We start from the raw sequence: 18,047 nt of genomic DNA on the forward strand, positions 1-18,047 counted from the left end.
TTGCTTTTGGAGAGCCTTTAATTTCATGGTTTCATGGATGTGAGTTTTTTTTTTTTGTTTAGTCATTACAGCAGAGAGGAGTGGAAATAGAGAGCCAAGTCTTCCACCCTGATCTCTGCCCGTGTTTCCCTCTCCAGTAGGCGGCCAGCGGCTAATCCTCCCACGCCATGTTTCACATGAACTGGGGTGTAAGAATGCGAGCCTAAGAGCCAAAGATGCAAGACAAGAGCTGTGACGGCAAGAGAAGAACATAAGAGGAGATTGACAGTGGCAACGGAGGCCAGACACGGTGTCCAAGTGGATAATCGGTGCCCTAAAGTCATGTAAATGAACCGTGCAGCAGCGGGTGCACCGGGCAGGCTGAGCGCATGCATGCATTGTTCCTGGAATGAAAATGAAGCGAGTAAGAAGATATCATGAGCGAGTGTCTGCACCTGAGCTGTAGCTGTCTGTGGAGGACTGGGAGATGGAGCGGGACAGCGAGCGGCGGCCGATCTTCGAGGGCCGTTTGTTGAACTCCTGTTTCTGGTCTGCAAACTGAATCTGCTTGGGAAACAGAGGGAGGCATGGGGGAGGGGGGATAGAAATCAGAATTTACCTGCATCATCAGTGCAACAGGTGCTTGTGCAATACCCTCACGCAATATTTCAGGTGCAGAAAGGACAATGTTGACCTACAACGGGTATTTGTCAAGAGTGCCTTGCAGAGTAAAAAGTCTTTTATTATTATTATTACTTTTATTTTCTATGCACATGCTTTAACTGAGGGGGAAAAATCAACAGTGTTTCTAAAATGATTTATTCTGGCTAATTCTATGGTAACAATTACATTTAGAGTTCATTTTTAATAATATGGTCAAATATGGCCAGTACTCCAACTCCAGTACTATACATGCAGAAACATGCAGACAGCTCCTGGTGGTCTATCATCAAATTATTAACCAGGACCTACTGCGCTTCACTTCAGTGATCTGACAAGATCCGGTGCTCAAAGCTGCATGGCTGCAGATTTTTAATATTCCCTTCAATTAACAAGGCAAGCATGGAACTCTTGATGTCAGTCAGTCATTTGATACACAAAACTTACATAAAAACTACCCATTATTCACTTGTGAAATTTTGTGTTCTAATAGATAAACGTGAGGACGTGTGAACCTCCTATATTGAGCCATGTTGGCATTTTTTAAACATACGCAATGATCATAACATAAAATAAATAAATAAACTCAGCTGCATTCTGAAAAACCAACATTTCTCATGAATATGTGAAGTTTGGAGTCACTAGGTGCAATGTTGAGAAATGTTGGTTTCTCAGAATTGTTTTTCTGGGTCAGGCTCGAAACTTCTCATTCGTCCCTCGTATGTGCACCGTGTTCGATACTCAACAAGAAAGGGCAAGGGCTTATTTATTTTCTACCCTCCTTTTGACAAGTGGCCAGGAGGCCAAAAAGGAAATGCGGGATGAACTGCTTAAGCTACTGCCTACTGCCATGGGCCTACTGCCACCATAAGCGGCAGGAAATAAACCATGAAGAAGAACGGAAGGATACCACCTCTTTTCAAGTCAGGTCACGTTGGCTTATGCAAAGATAACAAATGTTTTATAAATTGCAAAGGATGCAAAAGCAGATAAAATTCCGAATAAATGGAACAGAGAGAACAAGTATTGCATAGACTTCAAAAAGATTGACCAGCTTTGGGATGAACAGATAACGGAAACAATGAGGGCCTTTATCGACCTGCATCAAGGCCACACAGCTGACACAAAGTGCAACAGTTCATCCTGCTCCCTGCAGCCAGGCTACGATTCATAAACCACAACACTCCATCACTGATAATCCCGACATTATTGCATCAGTGTTGGTAGCCTGAGTAACTGTTACAGCTTCTGTCATAGTTTACATACTGATGACATTAACACACAATAATGGCTGAGCAAACCATGTAACAACAATGCAAACTTCAAGCATGCTAATGGGTAGAGCATTCAGTGACTTCTGATGTATTAAAGCCACAGTGTGTAGGCGGTGCAACATGGCGGCCTCCACAAGGGGGCCCCCACATAAATATGAAGGTCTCAGACGAACCACACGAAAACACTTTGATTTGTTGTTACAGGTAATCATACACTTATGAAGACATGATGATTAAAGCTATATTCCATTTATGCTACTAAACGCCACTAAATCTAACACGCTGTACTTTTAAAACAACATGACATGTATCATATTTCAGTATAAACTTGTTATAGTGACAGAAGGAGGCTAATATTCGCTGGAAAGTCACAGATTCTGCAAATGACAGTCCTCAAACGAAGGTGATGAAAGTTTCAGACTGAATGAAGGGAAAGAAACAGTCTTCAATCATTCCTCTTGTAAAAAGATGCCCTTGAGCATTATGCAATTTATCAAACAGCCGTATTTTTTCAGGTTTTTATGAGTGACATTTATAAAGTGGTAACTGTGACACTGAGGAAGGCGTGTGGGCGTCTTCATTCATTCACTCGTTTGTTCTCAGCACGCACTATGTTCCACACAAATTTTACATCAGCATGTGAAATGGTGAAATGAAACATTTATTTCTGTGTGCTGCGTTCTCTCTCTGTTCAGCGATGCTGTCGGTGGTAATGATGATGAAAGAAGCAACAGTCATCATCACGAGATGGACAGCTGAATTATTTCCTGATACTGAAAGCATAAAAAAAAAAACACAAACAAGCAAAGAACTCTATTGTTCATTTTCATTCACTTCCCACATCAGTAAAATGATGAATGCTGGAGATGAATTAGCTGGTGACCTTTGCCCTCCATTTCAGCTTTTAGCCAAGATAAAGAAACATTCTCAACTTCAAGATACTGTGATAAAAGGTTTTCTAAATTTGGATCAGATCATCACCTTGCTATACGACCTCACAAAGGCAGACTAGTGTCCCACTTTAATGCTGGATCAATCTCTTCTCTCCTTGCCGTTTGTCCTCGTGCATTTGTCCATGGGAATCAACACGTGTGTTCTGTTGCCAGCGTTGCCATGCGTGTGTGGGAGGGAGTGTTATGAAGCAGCGAGCGTGATGTGTGTTTGACTGAAGGCCTAAAAGAGCGCGTGCTCTGAAAGGACTTAGTCATTCAAGGTCTAACCATTTCACAGACACCTTCGTCTCCTTTTCGCTCGACAGCAAACCAGCTCAAACTGGCCTCACACAGTGACGAGTGCCGCCATGTAATGAACAGTTCTGCTTTCTTTCATTCTGACCAAGACACTCATGACAGCTTTGAAGCAGCTGTAGGAATCTGTGAACGTGACTGGAGTAACTGAGGACCGTGGAAGTTTTTGCTTGTTGCATCAGCAGTCGCAGCTTCATGGTGGAGTGGAACAGAGAAGGATTTTAATACAAGAAAACAAAAACAAATGATCAAAACTAGCCAAAAGTCTCCCATGTGCCTTCTGGCAAACTGCAGTTGAAATGTCACATCTTTTTAAAGAAAATCTTCCACTGACAGTTGCTCTTCCGTGTGATGGTCGCATTCTCTACTGTGAATCTAGCGACCCAATTTTAACTCTGGGAGCTAACCAAGCACTTAATTTTATTAAAACTCCCCCCCAGACATCTTTGGATAAATGTAACGGTTTGGTAAAGTGCAAGTATTATTGCTCACAATATATTCAGAGGAAACATTTTTCATGATATGTGATCAGTTCCCAGTCTTACTGTCAGAACACCCTTTTCATATTTGTGCTTCATTTAGCTCATGCTGCACATTAATCAAGGAATACTTTTTTTTTGTATAACAAAAACTGAATGCTCATTTTGATCTTGTCATTTAATGAACCCACCACCTGCCACCCCAGACGTAAAAGCTTAGGTTTCGTACTCTTTTTTAGAGGTGCTCTGTTTCCACAAAGACAGCCTGGACTGTCCCACCTCTGAACATGAAGTCATAATAGTGTAAGAATCGAGAACATTTCCTTCCAGAAGAAAAGCAGAACATTTATTAGATGTTTCTGAGCTCAGATTACCACAGTCTTACTGAGGCCTGGAACAGCACTCATCAAGAGAGAATGACGCTGTAGAAAAATATAAAATAGATTAGATTGACACCACCGAGTAAAGAAATATGGCTTGATTTGAAGAACAAAGACCAGTGGAACATTTCTAACACTGTGCTTTTTCCTTCCTGCACTCTTTTACATTATGGATGGCGGCTGATTGGGAAACTAATGACAAGTGAATAATGTATGTTAACTTGAAGCGGGGACACACGAGCCCAGCAAAGCCTGAAGCAGAGATTACCTTCCACTCATTCTATGGCTACGTGAGATTACGACTGCCAACATCTGACAGACTGTCGGTAAATACTGTAAGATTCTGGAACTAAAGCAAGGCGTAAGCAGTTCCAACAAGGCTATATACAAACCACAGGCTGTATATACACCGGATGAATGCTTTGGGATGTCACCCGTAGGATACCTGAAGAGCCATTATGATACTTAAAAAAGTGCTGCTCTGGGTGTTGCCATTTTGGCAGTTCTTACTCCACCTACATTCCAACTAAACCATAAATGGGTAAAGAGGTGGCGCATCAGGCAAGGCTCTGCATGACCTGGATGGAATAAATGAAGCTTGAACACTCTCCATCTCAAAGTTATCAAACCAGCTAAAGCTAACAGGCTAACCTTAGTTTGGGTGTTTTATTAAAGCATATTTTTGCAGACTGTGCGGTTGTTTTCATGACGGGTGTCTTGGGTATGGGTATTAAAAGTTAACTGGAACTAACGTCATCAAGCTACCGATGCCTGCAAAAAATACCAACGTTGCTAACATACAAAATTAAGCAATATGAAATTTTCACTTGACTGATTTAGTAAAGCACAGAATTCATCGATGATTTCTTATAGACATTTGTAATAAAATGCTCAGAAAGGACAGGCACAGCAGCTAACAACTCTCTTCTGTTAGTGCAGCTCTGACCCAGCTAGGCAGCAAACGCTACCTTTCATTCAAAGTGATTCCACACCTAATTCTAACTTTATAGCTTACAACATGTTAAACTAATGAGCTATAGATATCAAAACCATTTTTGGCTGTAAACATGTTTATTTCTACTCTAAAGTGGAACATTTTAACATGGGCTTCAATGAAAATCTGATCACTTTTGGAAACTACCTCAAGCAGCCATTCAAGAAACTGCAACTTTTTCCTCCTTTGGGTGGTTTCCTTTTCGATAGCCAGAGGTTGATGCTTGGTACGAACAGGCAATAAAACACCTCTCACTAAACTGCAAATGCCTCACTGACTTAGATGAGACTATAACACTTGTAAAACAAGGGCATCAATGGGAACGCCACTTTGCCACAGTACCACATAATATCATCTGGTAATGTGTAGTTAGCCAATCAAGACTTACTGGTATGAAACATTTTAACATGCATGGTGTCATTCTACTGATGTGTTACTTTTATGGAAGGTTTAGCTTCTCCTCAGCCTAGTAACATCTAGTTTGTTGCTATGCAACCAATACAAACATATTTCAACCAAATTTGCCACATAGTAAGGTGTCTGTTCAAAAGTAAAAGCACTTCAATGGTATATTTTCACAAAGTTTATGTGCAGTTTAAAGGGATACTTTGGGATTTTTCAACTTGGGTCCTATTTTTAAACTTTTCACTTAGGACAAAAATAATTTTAGTTTCCACAATGAAACTGTCACAGGGTAAACAGCTATATAATGTACAAGTTCAGGACATGCTTCTTGTTGCCAGTGGCTACGTAAAATGTCAGAAGTATCAGATAGCATGGAGCAGATCCCTAAGATGCACGAGTGTGTGTGTGTCTCTATTTACTGAGATAAATAAGCATGTGTACTTCAACGGGTATGCGTTCCATGCTATCTGATACATCTAATGACGTTTTAGCCTGTTCAGTGGCAACAAGAAGTGTTTTGAGGACTTGAACCCCCCAAAAAATCTAAAAAAAATAAGCAAAATAAAAGATAAAAACAAGCACCTCAGATTGAAAAATTTCACCATTCCATTTTAATTTTGTTGGTAAGAAAATAACTTATGTTCTAAATTTATTACTTTGCACCAATATACTATATATAGCTCTCCCTCCCCCCATACTTTCCAGATTTTTATTATATACAGCGGTGGGCACAGCTAACCAAAAAGTTAGCTTCAATAACCGTTAATCAGCTAACTGAAAAGTTACCTTTTATAATGCTAAACTGATAAACCACTAAAAAATTAGTTAACTGATAACTTTCAATGTTGTCTCTGGTACATTCAGCTACTGACAGGCCGGTTTTGAGTTTAAACACTGCCAATGCTTCTGATTAGAATCAAAGACAACCACAAACCCAACACAAACAATGCTTCAGTCTTTGTGCACCCTGCCCACTGCTGTAAGGAAGAGTCATTCCCATTCACAGGATACAGCGGTTCAGCTGTGAGGCCGAAGTCCTCAAAAGGAAAGCAGGTTTGACTTGTGATTTTGATTTATAAACCAAAGTCATCCGGATAGTTCACCTACAATAATGCCAAGTCTGTCATTTGTAGAAGTGATAATAACACATATCTTTTAAATTTTAAAATAACACACTAATTCTGAAGTTTTGAACATTAACACACACAGATGCCAAACTGCATTATGGGTAAACTGAGCCTCAATTTCAATTCAATTTATTCACTTCATAGAGTGCCAAATCACAACAGAGTCACATCAAGGCACTTCACACAAAACTATTCAGAAAACAAAATAAAATGAATTAAAAGATGTAAAAGCATAGTAAAAGAGTAAAAAGCATAGTAATATAATATGCCTGTATGTAATATGCCATGCAGTAGATGGGTCAAAATGCATAGAACACTGCCATCTACTGGATGGCAGTGTGAATGACACCCGATTATCCATCCATCCCCCCATCTTCTACCGCTTAGTCCAATTCACACTTTAACTATTTAAACAGAATTTTCAGTTTTGCAAATGCCTTTTTTTTAAACAAATGAACAAAAATGACATTTTACAAATACACATTTATTTGTAAAAAACAAACACACAGCAAGTTTTGTACTGGTTAAATGAATCAACCAATCAGTGATCGCAGGCTCAGTTTACCCATAATGCAGTTTGGCATTTGTGTGTGTTAATGTTCAAAACTTCAGAATTCTGGCTACACCAGGAGCTCTGTAGGTATGCTAGTTCAAAAAGCCAGCTAAATAAAATAATTTATCTCATATAAAATGGGCTCTGTGGCATGGGGTTGAGGAACTATCTAGACTTACTTCAGAAAACAAACTCACCTGGTCAAGTCACAAAGAAAACAGAATAGACATGAAGTGCAATGAGACATGAAACAGTACCGCTCTCCAAAGCAATTTATCAAAGAGGCTGATCATCCCTCTGGGTTGGCAACTGCCTGTACTCATGTCATTTGGAATCAATTCACTTTTATGATATTAAACATTAAAGGCCACAAGAGGAAAACAAGGACAGAGGCTCACCCTCATTAATTTCCCTGCAAGTTGAAGGGTGGTGATGTCCTCGGGTATGAACTGAATATAAGGCTAAAGCATTCATTCCAATGGCGAATTAGATGATTTCTGGCAATCAGATGATTTCCAAAACTCTGCATGACCTTTAAAGCAACCAAAAGGGACATGTGAACGACATAGCAAGTTTATAATAAAAGCAACATTTTCCCGTACCATTCCTGGCAGTACAGAGTTGTTTGCACCCATTAAAACGGCATTGGTTTGTGGCAGCTGGTAATATTTGCCCCCACTAAAACTATGTCAGTTAGAGGCAGCTTGGAGTTAAAAGTAACAGCACACATTACACAACAGGTTCTTTCTAATGATGGTATCCCTTTAAATACCGTTGCTATTTTTAAATAACTCAGGATACGGTATTACCGCATCACTGCCCAACCCTAGTCAGGAAGGGTATCTGGCATGAAAGTGCCTCCATATCAGATTCACGTAAACACTCCAATGGGTTTTTACGTCCATACAGTAACACAGACATCATGGATGACTAATAACACAATCTTTTCAACAGGTTAACCACAAATTATTGCATTTATTGTGCTCATGTGCACCTGGTACACCAGATACAACTGGTATGTCAAAGTGTCTGTTAAGACATTGAGCCAAGTCTTCACAGCTGTGCTGTCTGAAGGGTTTCTACACTCCTCTTTTTTGAACCCAAACATTTGACGGTTGTAATATCACACAAAAATATGCAATCTTACTGATTTTTTTTTTCTCTGTAGTTGCATAGTTTGCCTTGTTGAAGTCAAGTGAGGGGAAAAAATACAAATAAAAATATTCCATGGATGTTTTCAGACTAGGAACCTGATCCTAAAAAAAACAAAAAACAACAACAACAACAAAACAGTAGGTCATGGAATAAAGACAGAACATACCAGTGAGTTTCTGATTTTGCTGGAGGTCCATACCAACACAAGACAACATGGCACTGAAGTCGTATAAGCAATAATTTTTCCACACTTATTCCTGGAGTAACACATGCACTGCAATAAATCACCACAATCTCATTTTTGCCTTCAAAGCTTTCATGTTGTCAGTATGATTCACTGAGCGGCTAACTGCAATCAACTGGTGACAAATTGACAGATTAAAAAAAACAAAACATTTCAACTCTCGTGTTGAAGTTAATTGGTTATCTGTCAAAACATGTACATGAGACAAAGGCAAACTCATACAAAACATGACTCAATCATAGGTTAATATGTTTCTTGAGTTGATGAACTCTGATGAGCAACACAGATGGCTCCATATCTGGTGAAATGAGGCTGTTGCTGACAACAGAAGATGAAAAATAAATGTAAATGTAAAAGAAATGGCAAAATCTGCATGTTTCATTTGGTAAACTTGGGCCGACTGTGATCATTAAGATCCCCACAGTATACATCATTTTATTACGGTCGACAAAGTCAGGTGACAGTGTCTTCATAAGCAAGTCCTGTGGACTGTATGATGTTTTTCTTAACATTATTCCATCTGCATTTACAAGTTTGGGCACAATGTGCAGACGCTGGAGACTTGCATAACTATCCAAGTAGAAGCAAAAAAACAAAACAAAACACTGATTTCTCTTGTTTTCAAGAAGCAATGCTTCCAGCTTTTACTGGTAAAGATGGTGTGATTCCTCCAATGTTAGGGTTTAGCTTTAATTGAAGGGGTTTAACAAAACCAAAACATGATGAGTCTTGAAAATTTTCCTACGTATTCACCTTATTCAGCCCCGCCCACTTTTACAGCAGAGGCATTTACGTTTTGGATTAGGACTTGCGGTGAGCGGTGTTTTCAATACAGAACAACAGAAGATATTACATGGATAGAAACAAAAACCTTTTCGAAAAGCTCAAAGGGATCGACTTTCGCTCACCCACGGGTCATAACAGAGTGGGAAGATGACGTGAAAAAGTGGCCCTCGATTATTTTTAACTACTTTGTGTTGTCACTTAGCGTGGACAGTTTCGCTATGAGGAACTACGAGCTCTGTGCTGCACAGCGCCGCTGAAGCTCATATAAAAGCACAATCAAGTTAAAATACTACCCGACAAGTAGTATCACCGTAATGCCAAGATTACGTAATGTTAATATACGTATGGTGTTATTTCATGCAATGTTTGGTTGTATCAAACGCCAGAAAATGAACAAATAAGATAGTAGCTAATGCTACAAACACAGCTTACCCATTTGTCTCACTAGCATCCGCCGTGGCTTCTTCAACGGAGCATTGTAGTCCAATAATTTCTCTGGGTAAAGATCCAGTGGTGTGGGTTTTTTTGTCCATAAAATGAAAAGAACAGACAGGGATGTCTGGGTGGATTTTTCAAATTCAGCACCTTTAGCCAGCACCGGAGATCCTCGTATTTCAATAGAGGAGGAAACAAGTTAAATGCTGGTCACAGCTCTCAGATATTTCCATGTTCAAAACATTGTTCTGAAAGTGATAGTTTCCTCTTCCTCCAGTTGTTGTGGCACCTACAAATCGAACAATCAATGCTGCTCATGTTCGGACCTTCTAGTGTACTGTGTTCCCACATAGATAATCACTGATGCAGTGGGAAACCGGCAGTTGCTTGACAAAATGACGCCGTCCACCCTGACTTCCTGAATAAGGTGAATATCCACTTCCAACTCATCTAAAGAAAACTGCCTGTAAAAGTGATGATTTGTACAGGAAGAATAAGCCCTATAAAGGCTGCAGTGTGAAGTGGATATGAATCTGGATGGGGCGACAGTCCATCACAGGTTACATCCCCAAATTAAGGTATCACTTACAGCTGGGTGGACAGGAACAACGCCAGGTGTCAGTGTTAGCAGGTTGAACTCCTACCCCACTTGGCCACCTTCTCTGAATGTTGTATTTATTTTTTTCAATTACTTATGGCCTCTTAAAAATGCCTGTAATTCTTAAACAATTAATGCCATTTTTTTTTTGTCAAACCCCTTCAAACATATTGGGCATTATTATCACTTTACCAAGGCGTTGCTAGGCCGGTAGTGTAGATTTACGTCGACGCTACCTGGCTATACCCGCCCGCTGTGCATAAACAAATCATAGCGCGCGCAGCCCAAGAACTGCCCGCAGACAATAACATGAAAAGGCGAGAAATGTGTGTTGGTCCCAATATGGATATTCCGGATGATTTTATCATGAATAGTACAACAATGAACAGCAGCCAAAGCAGCCATCTTGATGACGACGCACTGGCGAATTTGGGGAGCAGCGCACGCCAGCCAACATGACAAAAGTTAAAGTGAGCCAACTTTTTATGTACACGTTTGCTGGGTGTCGTGCGTTTTGAAATGACATTAAATATTGTTAATGTGATTCCACGTGTTGTGTATCTCAGTAAGTGATACCGCCCTCCAAAAGCATGTTATTGTATTATTATGCTCATTTACCACAAGTTTTACATCTGATATCCTTCTTGTCGCAACTCCAGGTGTAGTACATGGAGAATGGGGCACAGGTGGCATAGAACCTGGGACCTTCTGTTGGGAAGGCAAACGCACTAAATGCTTGCTTTACATAAACCCACCATGTGGATACCACTTATATCTCTCTCTTTTTTTTCTTAATACAAAGAAAGCCTTGAAGGGAAGCACAATTTGTAATCTCGCCCATCTGGTGCCAACCATTACATAAAAAGAACCGAACAGCACTTAAAAGAGCTGTGCATTAACAGTGCAACACCCCCCCCTCCCCCCAAGCAGTTTGAATTTGTGAGCAAGTTTAATTCAATTTTACTCCTGAGCACAAGAAGAACAATACAGCAATGTCTCCAGTGAACGTAGGAGAAGAGAGAGACAGGAAATGAGACTGACTTTAAAATAATAATAAAACTAGCACCCACCAGTTCTGCACTGTCATCTTAAAAAGCTGCCATAATTACTAGAACTTGTAAGAATTACATGGAATTTTTGGAGGGTGCGGATATCCAAACAAGGCCATAGAAGGAGAAGGTGCTTCTGTACTCCCCGATTCATATGAATAGAATAGGGACATTGCAGCACTCCTTTGAACCAGTGTTGTGTTTTAGGAGTGATAACAACACTTTTGTATTAGGTTTAGTGGTTTTTACTTCAAACAAAACACTTTCCCATGCTTGTGGAACAATTTTGGGCGTGTTTCAGCAAGTGTTTCTCAATCTTCTTAATTTTGTGCTAAATTTAGACAAAGTTCTCTTGATCTCTTGCTTGCTTGTGCATTTCTGTTGCAAGGAAACATCCTGGCCTGCCCCAACAGCAATACACCTGGACCGGGGATAGGCAATTAACAACTCGACATGAAGTAATTACCATTTGCACTTTAAAGCAAAATGGAACAAAGCCCTTGACTGTGTGCAGTGTTCTTCAGTCCGTCGGCAAAAACACTGTGAGCCCTGTGTGGAGAAATTAGGCTAACTGTGAAGAACATCTGCCTGTGTGGATAGTCCTCTGACTAACTCGAACGTCATCAACATGCCCACGTGCTGAACTGAATCTTTCACACAATTAGGGCCCATTCACACTTGGACGTGATGTCACTGACACTCGCTAACGTAGCAGGTCCTCAAAAATCTCTGTGAAACATCAGAAAAAGCTCACTCCAGGAGTACAAATTTCCTGTCTTCAATGCAGGATGACGTAGCTCAGCGAGGGCGAAGTTATACTGGTGGAGGTTGACGTTTGGCGACAGTCCACTGACTCACTATAGGATGTAGTTCAACTGTCGCCATCGGAGGATGGGTGTACAGCCAGCACACTGCTTGTTGACTCAACATTTGTGACATCAGGTGACGTAGTCTATATAAACAACATATCACCGCAATTGCATCACTGGCTACTATTGCGTCGTCAACAAAGCTTCTAGATATTCCCTCACTGTTTTCACACCTAAGGGATCCAGGGGAGGTGGTGTGTCCAGTCCAGCCTCTGGAGTAACGGCATACTAACAGAGGTGACATAGCAGTAGCGGAGCTTAACTCTTGCCAGCGTTTTAGCATGAGCTTGAAAGATTTCAAACACGTTGAAAGATTTAACACAACATCAGTGCTGCTGGTCCACATTCAATTTTTCACTCTCTGTCGGCAAACGCCAGGCTAATCATCAGTGTCAATGGGCCATAACCTGCACTATTCACACATGGATATTGGACTAGGGAGCTGGAAGCGTAAAGTCCATTTAATGTACTGGCCAACAGATCTGAACATTTGTATACGTATGTACAGCTCCTCTGGGTAACATATAGATAGTTATGGTGCATGAACGAAAGAGGCTAATGACACAACTTCTCTCATCTGAATATGCAAAATGACAGGATATTCTACTTAACTCCAAATGAAGAGTTACACTCACATTAAAACGTTTTATAACAACTGAGCTCATGTAAGATTCCCTCTGATGAAACCCAGAGAGGAAAGAGTGGGAGAGAGAGATATTGATGCATTATATCAGGTTAGGGTGCTGGTAGAATCATTGGAAGCTTTATATACTTTTTAAAAAGTGAACTGCTGATGTATTTTTTTCTTTAAACTGACAGACTATAGAACACCCTGAAACAGTCAACCAGAGGCTGTTTACTACAGATGTATTTGGATGTCATATCTTGTTGACAGCAAATACAATTTGATACTACGGTACGTAAAGTGTTGTGTCAACACCTGCCCTGTTCTGGGGAGAAAGCACTGAGTAGGAAGTCTCATTACCAGAAAAAGTCTGTGAATGTGATCTCAGGATTTCTGCACAAAGACAAAGCAGCTTGGTCACTCTTGGGATTCGTTTACCCTTCAGACAAAGCAGCATAAGTAGAGGCAAGGTCTTATGGTTACAACTGCCCTGACTGCCAAATCCTCCAAGAGGGGTAAGACCAAAGGGTCACCAGAAGCTAGATAACTTTCAATGTCCTGTTCAATGGCATTTTCCTACAATGCTGAGGTTTCAAATCATATTGTCTAAATTAGGAGTCTTTAAGTACAGGCAAATGTTTACAATTATTACATTGGACTTAATTTAAAAAAAAAAATACATTTCTCTTATTTTATAGTAATACTTTCATCTTGCACAAAAACTAACATCATGTGATAAAATTCACTTTCAATTTCACATAAAATTTTCAAAGTTGTACATACCAACCGGCAGCACAGCCACACCAAAATGTCCCTTCCTAAAACTAGAAAGCAGGTTGATATGGAGCACAGACAACTAGGCAAAGTCTGTGTTTTGATTGTTCATCTGGAGAAAACTACTTTTCTCAAGTTATTACATATACTAAAAAACACAGGATTCCCCCGTAGAGTAATGAGGCATCTCCATCTACAAGACAACGACCCTTCCAGTTGGTCACTAGTATAGTTGTGTTTGAGAACTTTTGCTCCAACGACCTATGCCAAGGAGATCAAGTTTTCATGTCTGTTGGACGGTTTGGCTGACATTTCTCACAGATGCACTGCAAAAGCTTCCAGACTAATTTTCAAAAGTCAGAAACTATTTGTTTGGGATGGATATGGGCTGAGGGAGATAAAACAATTGCTTTTTTTTATATTAGTCACTTTTGTCAACATTATAAGATATTTTTCCAGAGCAAGTGCCAATTTCTGAAAAGACAATCTACAGATATCAATCTCAAAAATCACTATAGTCAAAGGGTTGGAAAAATTTTTTTCACTAAGAAATAAATTATTCCTGAAACATACCGTAACCACTAATTAACTGGTTGTCTCCCAAAGTTCATAGACAATTTTGCATGAAATGACTGTGTGGGCTGATGATGTAACGCCTGAAAGTCAAAAGGCGAACAGACGGCAATGAAGATCAGACATGCTTAGTCCAACGACGAATACTCTCAAAAACAAAACACCATTGAGCTTTTAATGGCTTTTTGTTGTCTGCCAAAGCCTCCGAAAATTATCGCTTAAAAAAAAATAAAAAAAGGGATTTAGTGCAGGAAGAGGAGAAAGGGCACATGTCATGTTAAAACCTTAACACTTTAAACACACACATGGAATTATCAATGCCAAATCCTAAGAGAGTGCCGTCTGGAAGTCTACAAAATCTTTCGAAAGACTAAGAAACGAAAAAGCGCAACTTGACTAAAACTCAATTACAATGCAATGTGTGTCCTAGATTATGATTACAAAATTAATTAACTGGCATAAAAATGCTTTTTGCATGATGTCTCCTCGGCATAGTGGCAGCCTCGACAACTACCTGATTGGCTGTGGCCAATTAAAGAAAATAAATAAATAAAAATTGCTTTGAGTTTTGCTTTGGAATTTTGAAAATCTTTGCTTTGAATCATATACAGGATGCTACTGGACAATCCAACAGATGCCTATTTTCCATAATTGTCTACATACAGCCTTTATTCCTGCCTTTTCTCCTCCATGCTCTGTTTTTACTATCTTTCCTTATTCTGCAGCTATAACTTTGCTCTTTCCACAAGCTGCTGCAGAGTGGCGATTTTTTGGGGGGGGGGGGCTCATTGTGGTTAATATTTAGAAAAGCCTCAGAAGGCACATCAAAAAGTTAAGGATGTGTTTATCAGTGTTTCAATGTGCTATTTCTGGACTAGAATTGCGTTTGTGAAGTCAAAAACACAAGAATAGACAGAAACAGACAAAGAGGTGTCTGTATTAATGGAGGTGCTTCACGATGGGTTTGTCTGATCGTACCAACCACGACTCTGTGCATAATCTCACCCTCGCCCCTTTACTGCCTCCGTAACTCATGCAAGATCAAACGCAAATCCAGGCGGGCTGAGATACAGTGCCCTCCGATTCAACTCGCAACATTAACAATGAAAATAAAATAATAGTAATAATAAAAAAAACGGAGCATGTGCTGCACACTGCCTGTGACTGGTGAAGACAAAAAATAACACAGAATTTAAGGCATTTACATTATGAGCTCATGGTTTTGTTGCTGACTGTTGTAAATTACGGTTTTGAGTGACCGTGTTGAAAAGGATCCTGTTCAGCAACATTAACAGAAAACACAGATGTTGAAGGAACTGCTGTCTTCTTTAAGCACATTAACGTTACTATTGAAAAAAAACAAAAAACAATCACGCTGCACTCTGATATAAAGAAAAATACTGCAACACACACTCCCACTCATGTGACCCTTAAATGGAATAAGTGGGTTTAGAAAATGAATGCATGAATATTTCAATGTAAGGACAAAAGTTGTTGGTAGAATACATAGTTATGATCTACTGGCTCAAGTAGTCGGAAAATAATACAGACTAATAAAAATATAACGCAATGCTAAAATCCCCTCAGCCATATTGGCATGTAATCAATGAAAGAGTGTGTAGAAAGAATGTGACCTTTTGACCCCTTAGAATAGGTCAAGGTTAGCCATCGTTGAACTTGTCCAAGGCCTGTGTCCCAATAATACTCCCTGTGAATTTGAAGACCCTGGCAGTAATAGGACTGGACTTATGCTGAGTGTGTAGAAAGAAGATAAGAGCAACTTTATTTATCCCAAAGGAAATTATTTCACCAGAGTACAGAAACAGTAAACAATGTTTTTATTTGTTTTTGGGTTTTGTTTTGTTTTTTTTGTTTGTTTGTTTTACAAGAAGTACAACAAATTTACTAAGAATAACTCTGAATATCACTGTTTGTTATGTATTCATCTTGCAGAAGGGGGAGGAATTATACAGTATGATTGCCACAGGTAGGAAAAACCTCCTGTGGTGTACCTCGGTGGTCTCAGTCTGTGGCTGAAGGAGCTCTGACTGTACGTCTGATGTGGCATGCAGGGGCATGCAGGGGGTGGGAGGTGTTGTCCAGAATGCTGAGCAGCTTCCTCAGCATCCTCCTCTCTCTCCACCACGGACTCCAGCTCGACCCTCAGGACAGAGCCAGCTCACCTGATGAGCTTGTTGAGTCGAATGTGAGCTTTTGACCCGTTAGAATAGGTCAAGGTTGCATCTTTGAACTTGTCCAAGGTCTGTGTCCCAAGAACACTCTCTGTGAATTTGAAGACCCTGGCAGTAATCAGAATGGCTTATGTTAAGCACAGACAGAGAGATGTAAAGTCTCCGCAATACCCGATGGCCATATTTTTTAAATTTGATTAATCGACTGCATAAAAATTGTTAGTTGCAGGCCTTCTAAAAATCATAGCACACACACGTTTGTGCTTATGTGGAATGTTCATGAGTGGAGATGAGAGGCCGCGGGAATGACCTCAAGATGAAATTTCAGGGTCAACGCCCCACCTCACGATACGTACTTCTAGTTTACTTTATTCATCACGACGCTGCAAACATCTATGAGCACGAGACAGAATGAGACAGACGTCAAGAATGTGAGGACAGAGATATTCTGGAGCATGAAGGTTATTGCTGCAGCAGAGCTACAATACAAGCCTCATCCAATAGTAAAGGCTTTCTGACTGCTCTGACCTGAGAAGAAAGGATGAGTGCGTGTGTGTGTCAGCATGCAGCCCTCAGGACGGCTGTGATGTAAGAATCATTCCGCTGATGTATATCCACCGACAAGGGCTCAGACTGTAAACAGTGGTGCGGGCACACACACACACACACACTCAGATACACTTGCTGAGACATACACACACTTGGCAGCTACTGAAACCCCAACACAAGTACCAGTGGCTTAACACGTGCCTACGCATGTACACAACACATCCATGATCACCAGTGGCTTCTTGCAGGCACAAGCTGCTCGGCTCAGCCATTACTCAGTGTTCCTAAACTGCAAACTGTACAGCATCAGAAAACACACACATTCAGGTTGTGTTAACAGCTAATACAGTGACAAGCTGACAGTTAAATTCAACCATAGAAATAGAGAGATGGAATGGCAACTCAAGATCTCGTTCCACTGAGTTCTGTTTGTGAGCATGCAACCCCAGCCGCGAGAGTTGGGGTAATTTACTTCCAGTCGTCTGCCAGCAATAACACCAGATGCACTTGTAAAGGACACTTTCTGCGCGTTTTCTTGCGCTTTCTGCCGTGGGTTCAGCAAGTTATCCCCTCGAAGTATGTTCAAAGTGTAGCTTGAATGAGGTTACTGTTGATTTTAAATCGTATTCAGGACAAAACTTGCTAATATTGATAAGAGCATTCAGACTGTCAGCAACTGTGGCGGAAAATTGCGGTCAATAATCGAATTATTCATAAGACGTGTATAAAAATACAATAAAAAGCACACATCATTCATCATTTAAAAAAAAAGCATCATAGTAAAAGTCAAATATAACCGTATAAATAGCACAGTAAAAAAGTCATCAAACACCATAAAAAAAAAAAAATCAGCAGTCAATGAAAACCAAACACTGTAAAAATAATCACAGTATTCCTTTGAAGTAATAACACTTGGAGCATTTATCACATGATGAAGGAGGCTGTTCCACAAAGTTAAAACTAAATATAAAATATTTTCTTCAGTTATATCTGCATATTTGAACCTCTAAAATGTGAGAGTGACCCCTCAAACATAAACAAACTATTTTTTTTTTTTTTGGGGGGGGGAATACGGCCTCAAATAAATAAATAAATAGTCG

General features: G+C 40.1%; 1 protein-coding gene across 1 annotated transcript in view; it reads right to left on the minus strand.

Annotated features, from left to right (window-relative positions):
- The window catches only part of LOC117504110 (putative adenosylhomocysteinase 3), a 55,225-nt gene that overhangs the window by 13,746 nt on the left and 23,432 nt on the right, over nucleotides 1-18,047 (minus strand). Inside the window, 1 exon segment of the mRNA XM_034163490.1 lies at nucleotides 435-546. Within this exon segment, the coding sequence (XP_034019381.1) occupies nucleotides 435-546 (112 nt within the window).

Source organism: Thalassophryne amazonica, chromosome 22 (assembly GCF_902500255.1).
Source record: "Thalassophryne amazonica chromosome 22, fThaAma1.1, whole genome shotgun sequence".
Classification (NCBI taxonomy): domain Eukaryota; kingdom Metazoa; phylum Chordata; class Actinopteri; order Batrachoidiformes; family Batrachoididae; genus Thalassophryne; species Thalassophryne amazonica.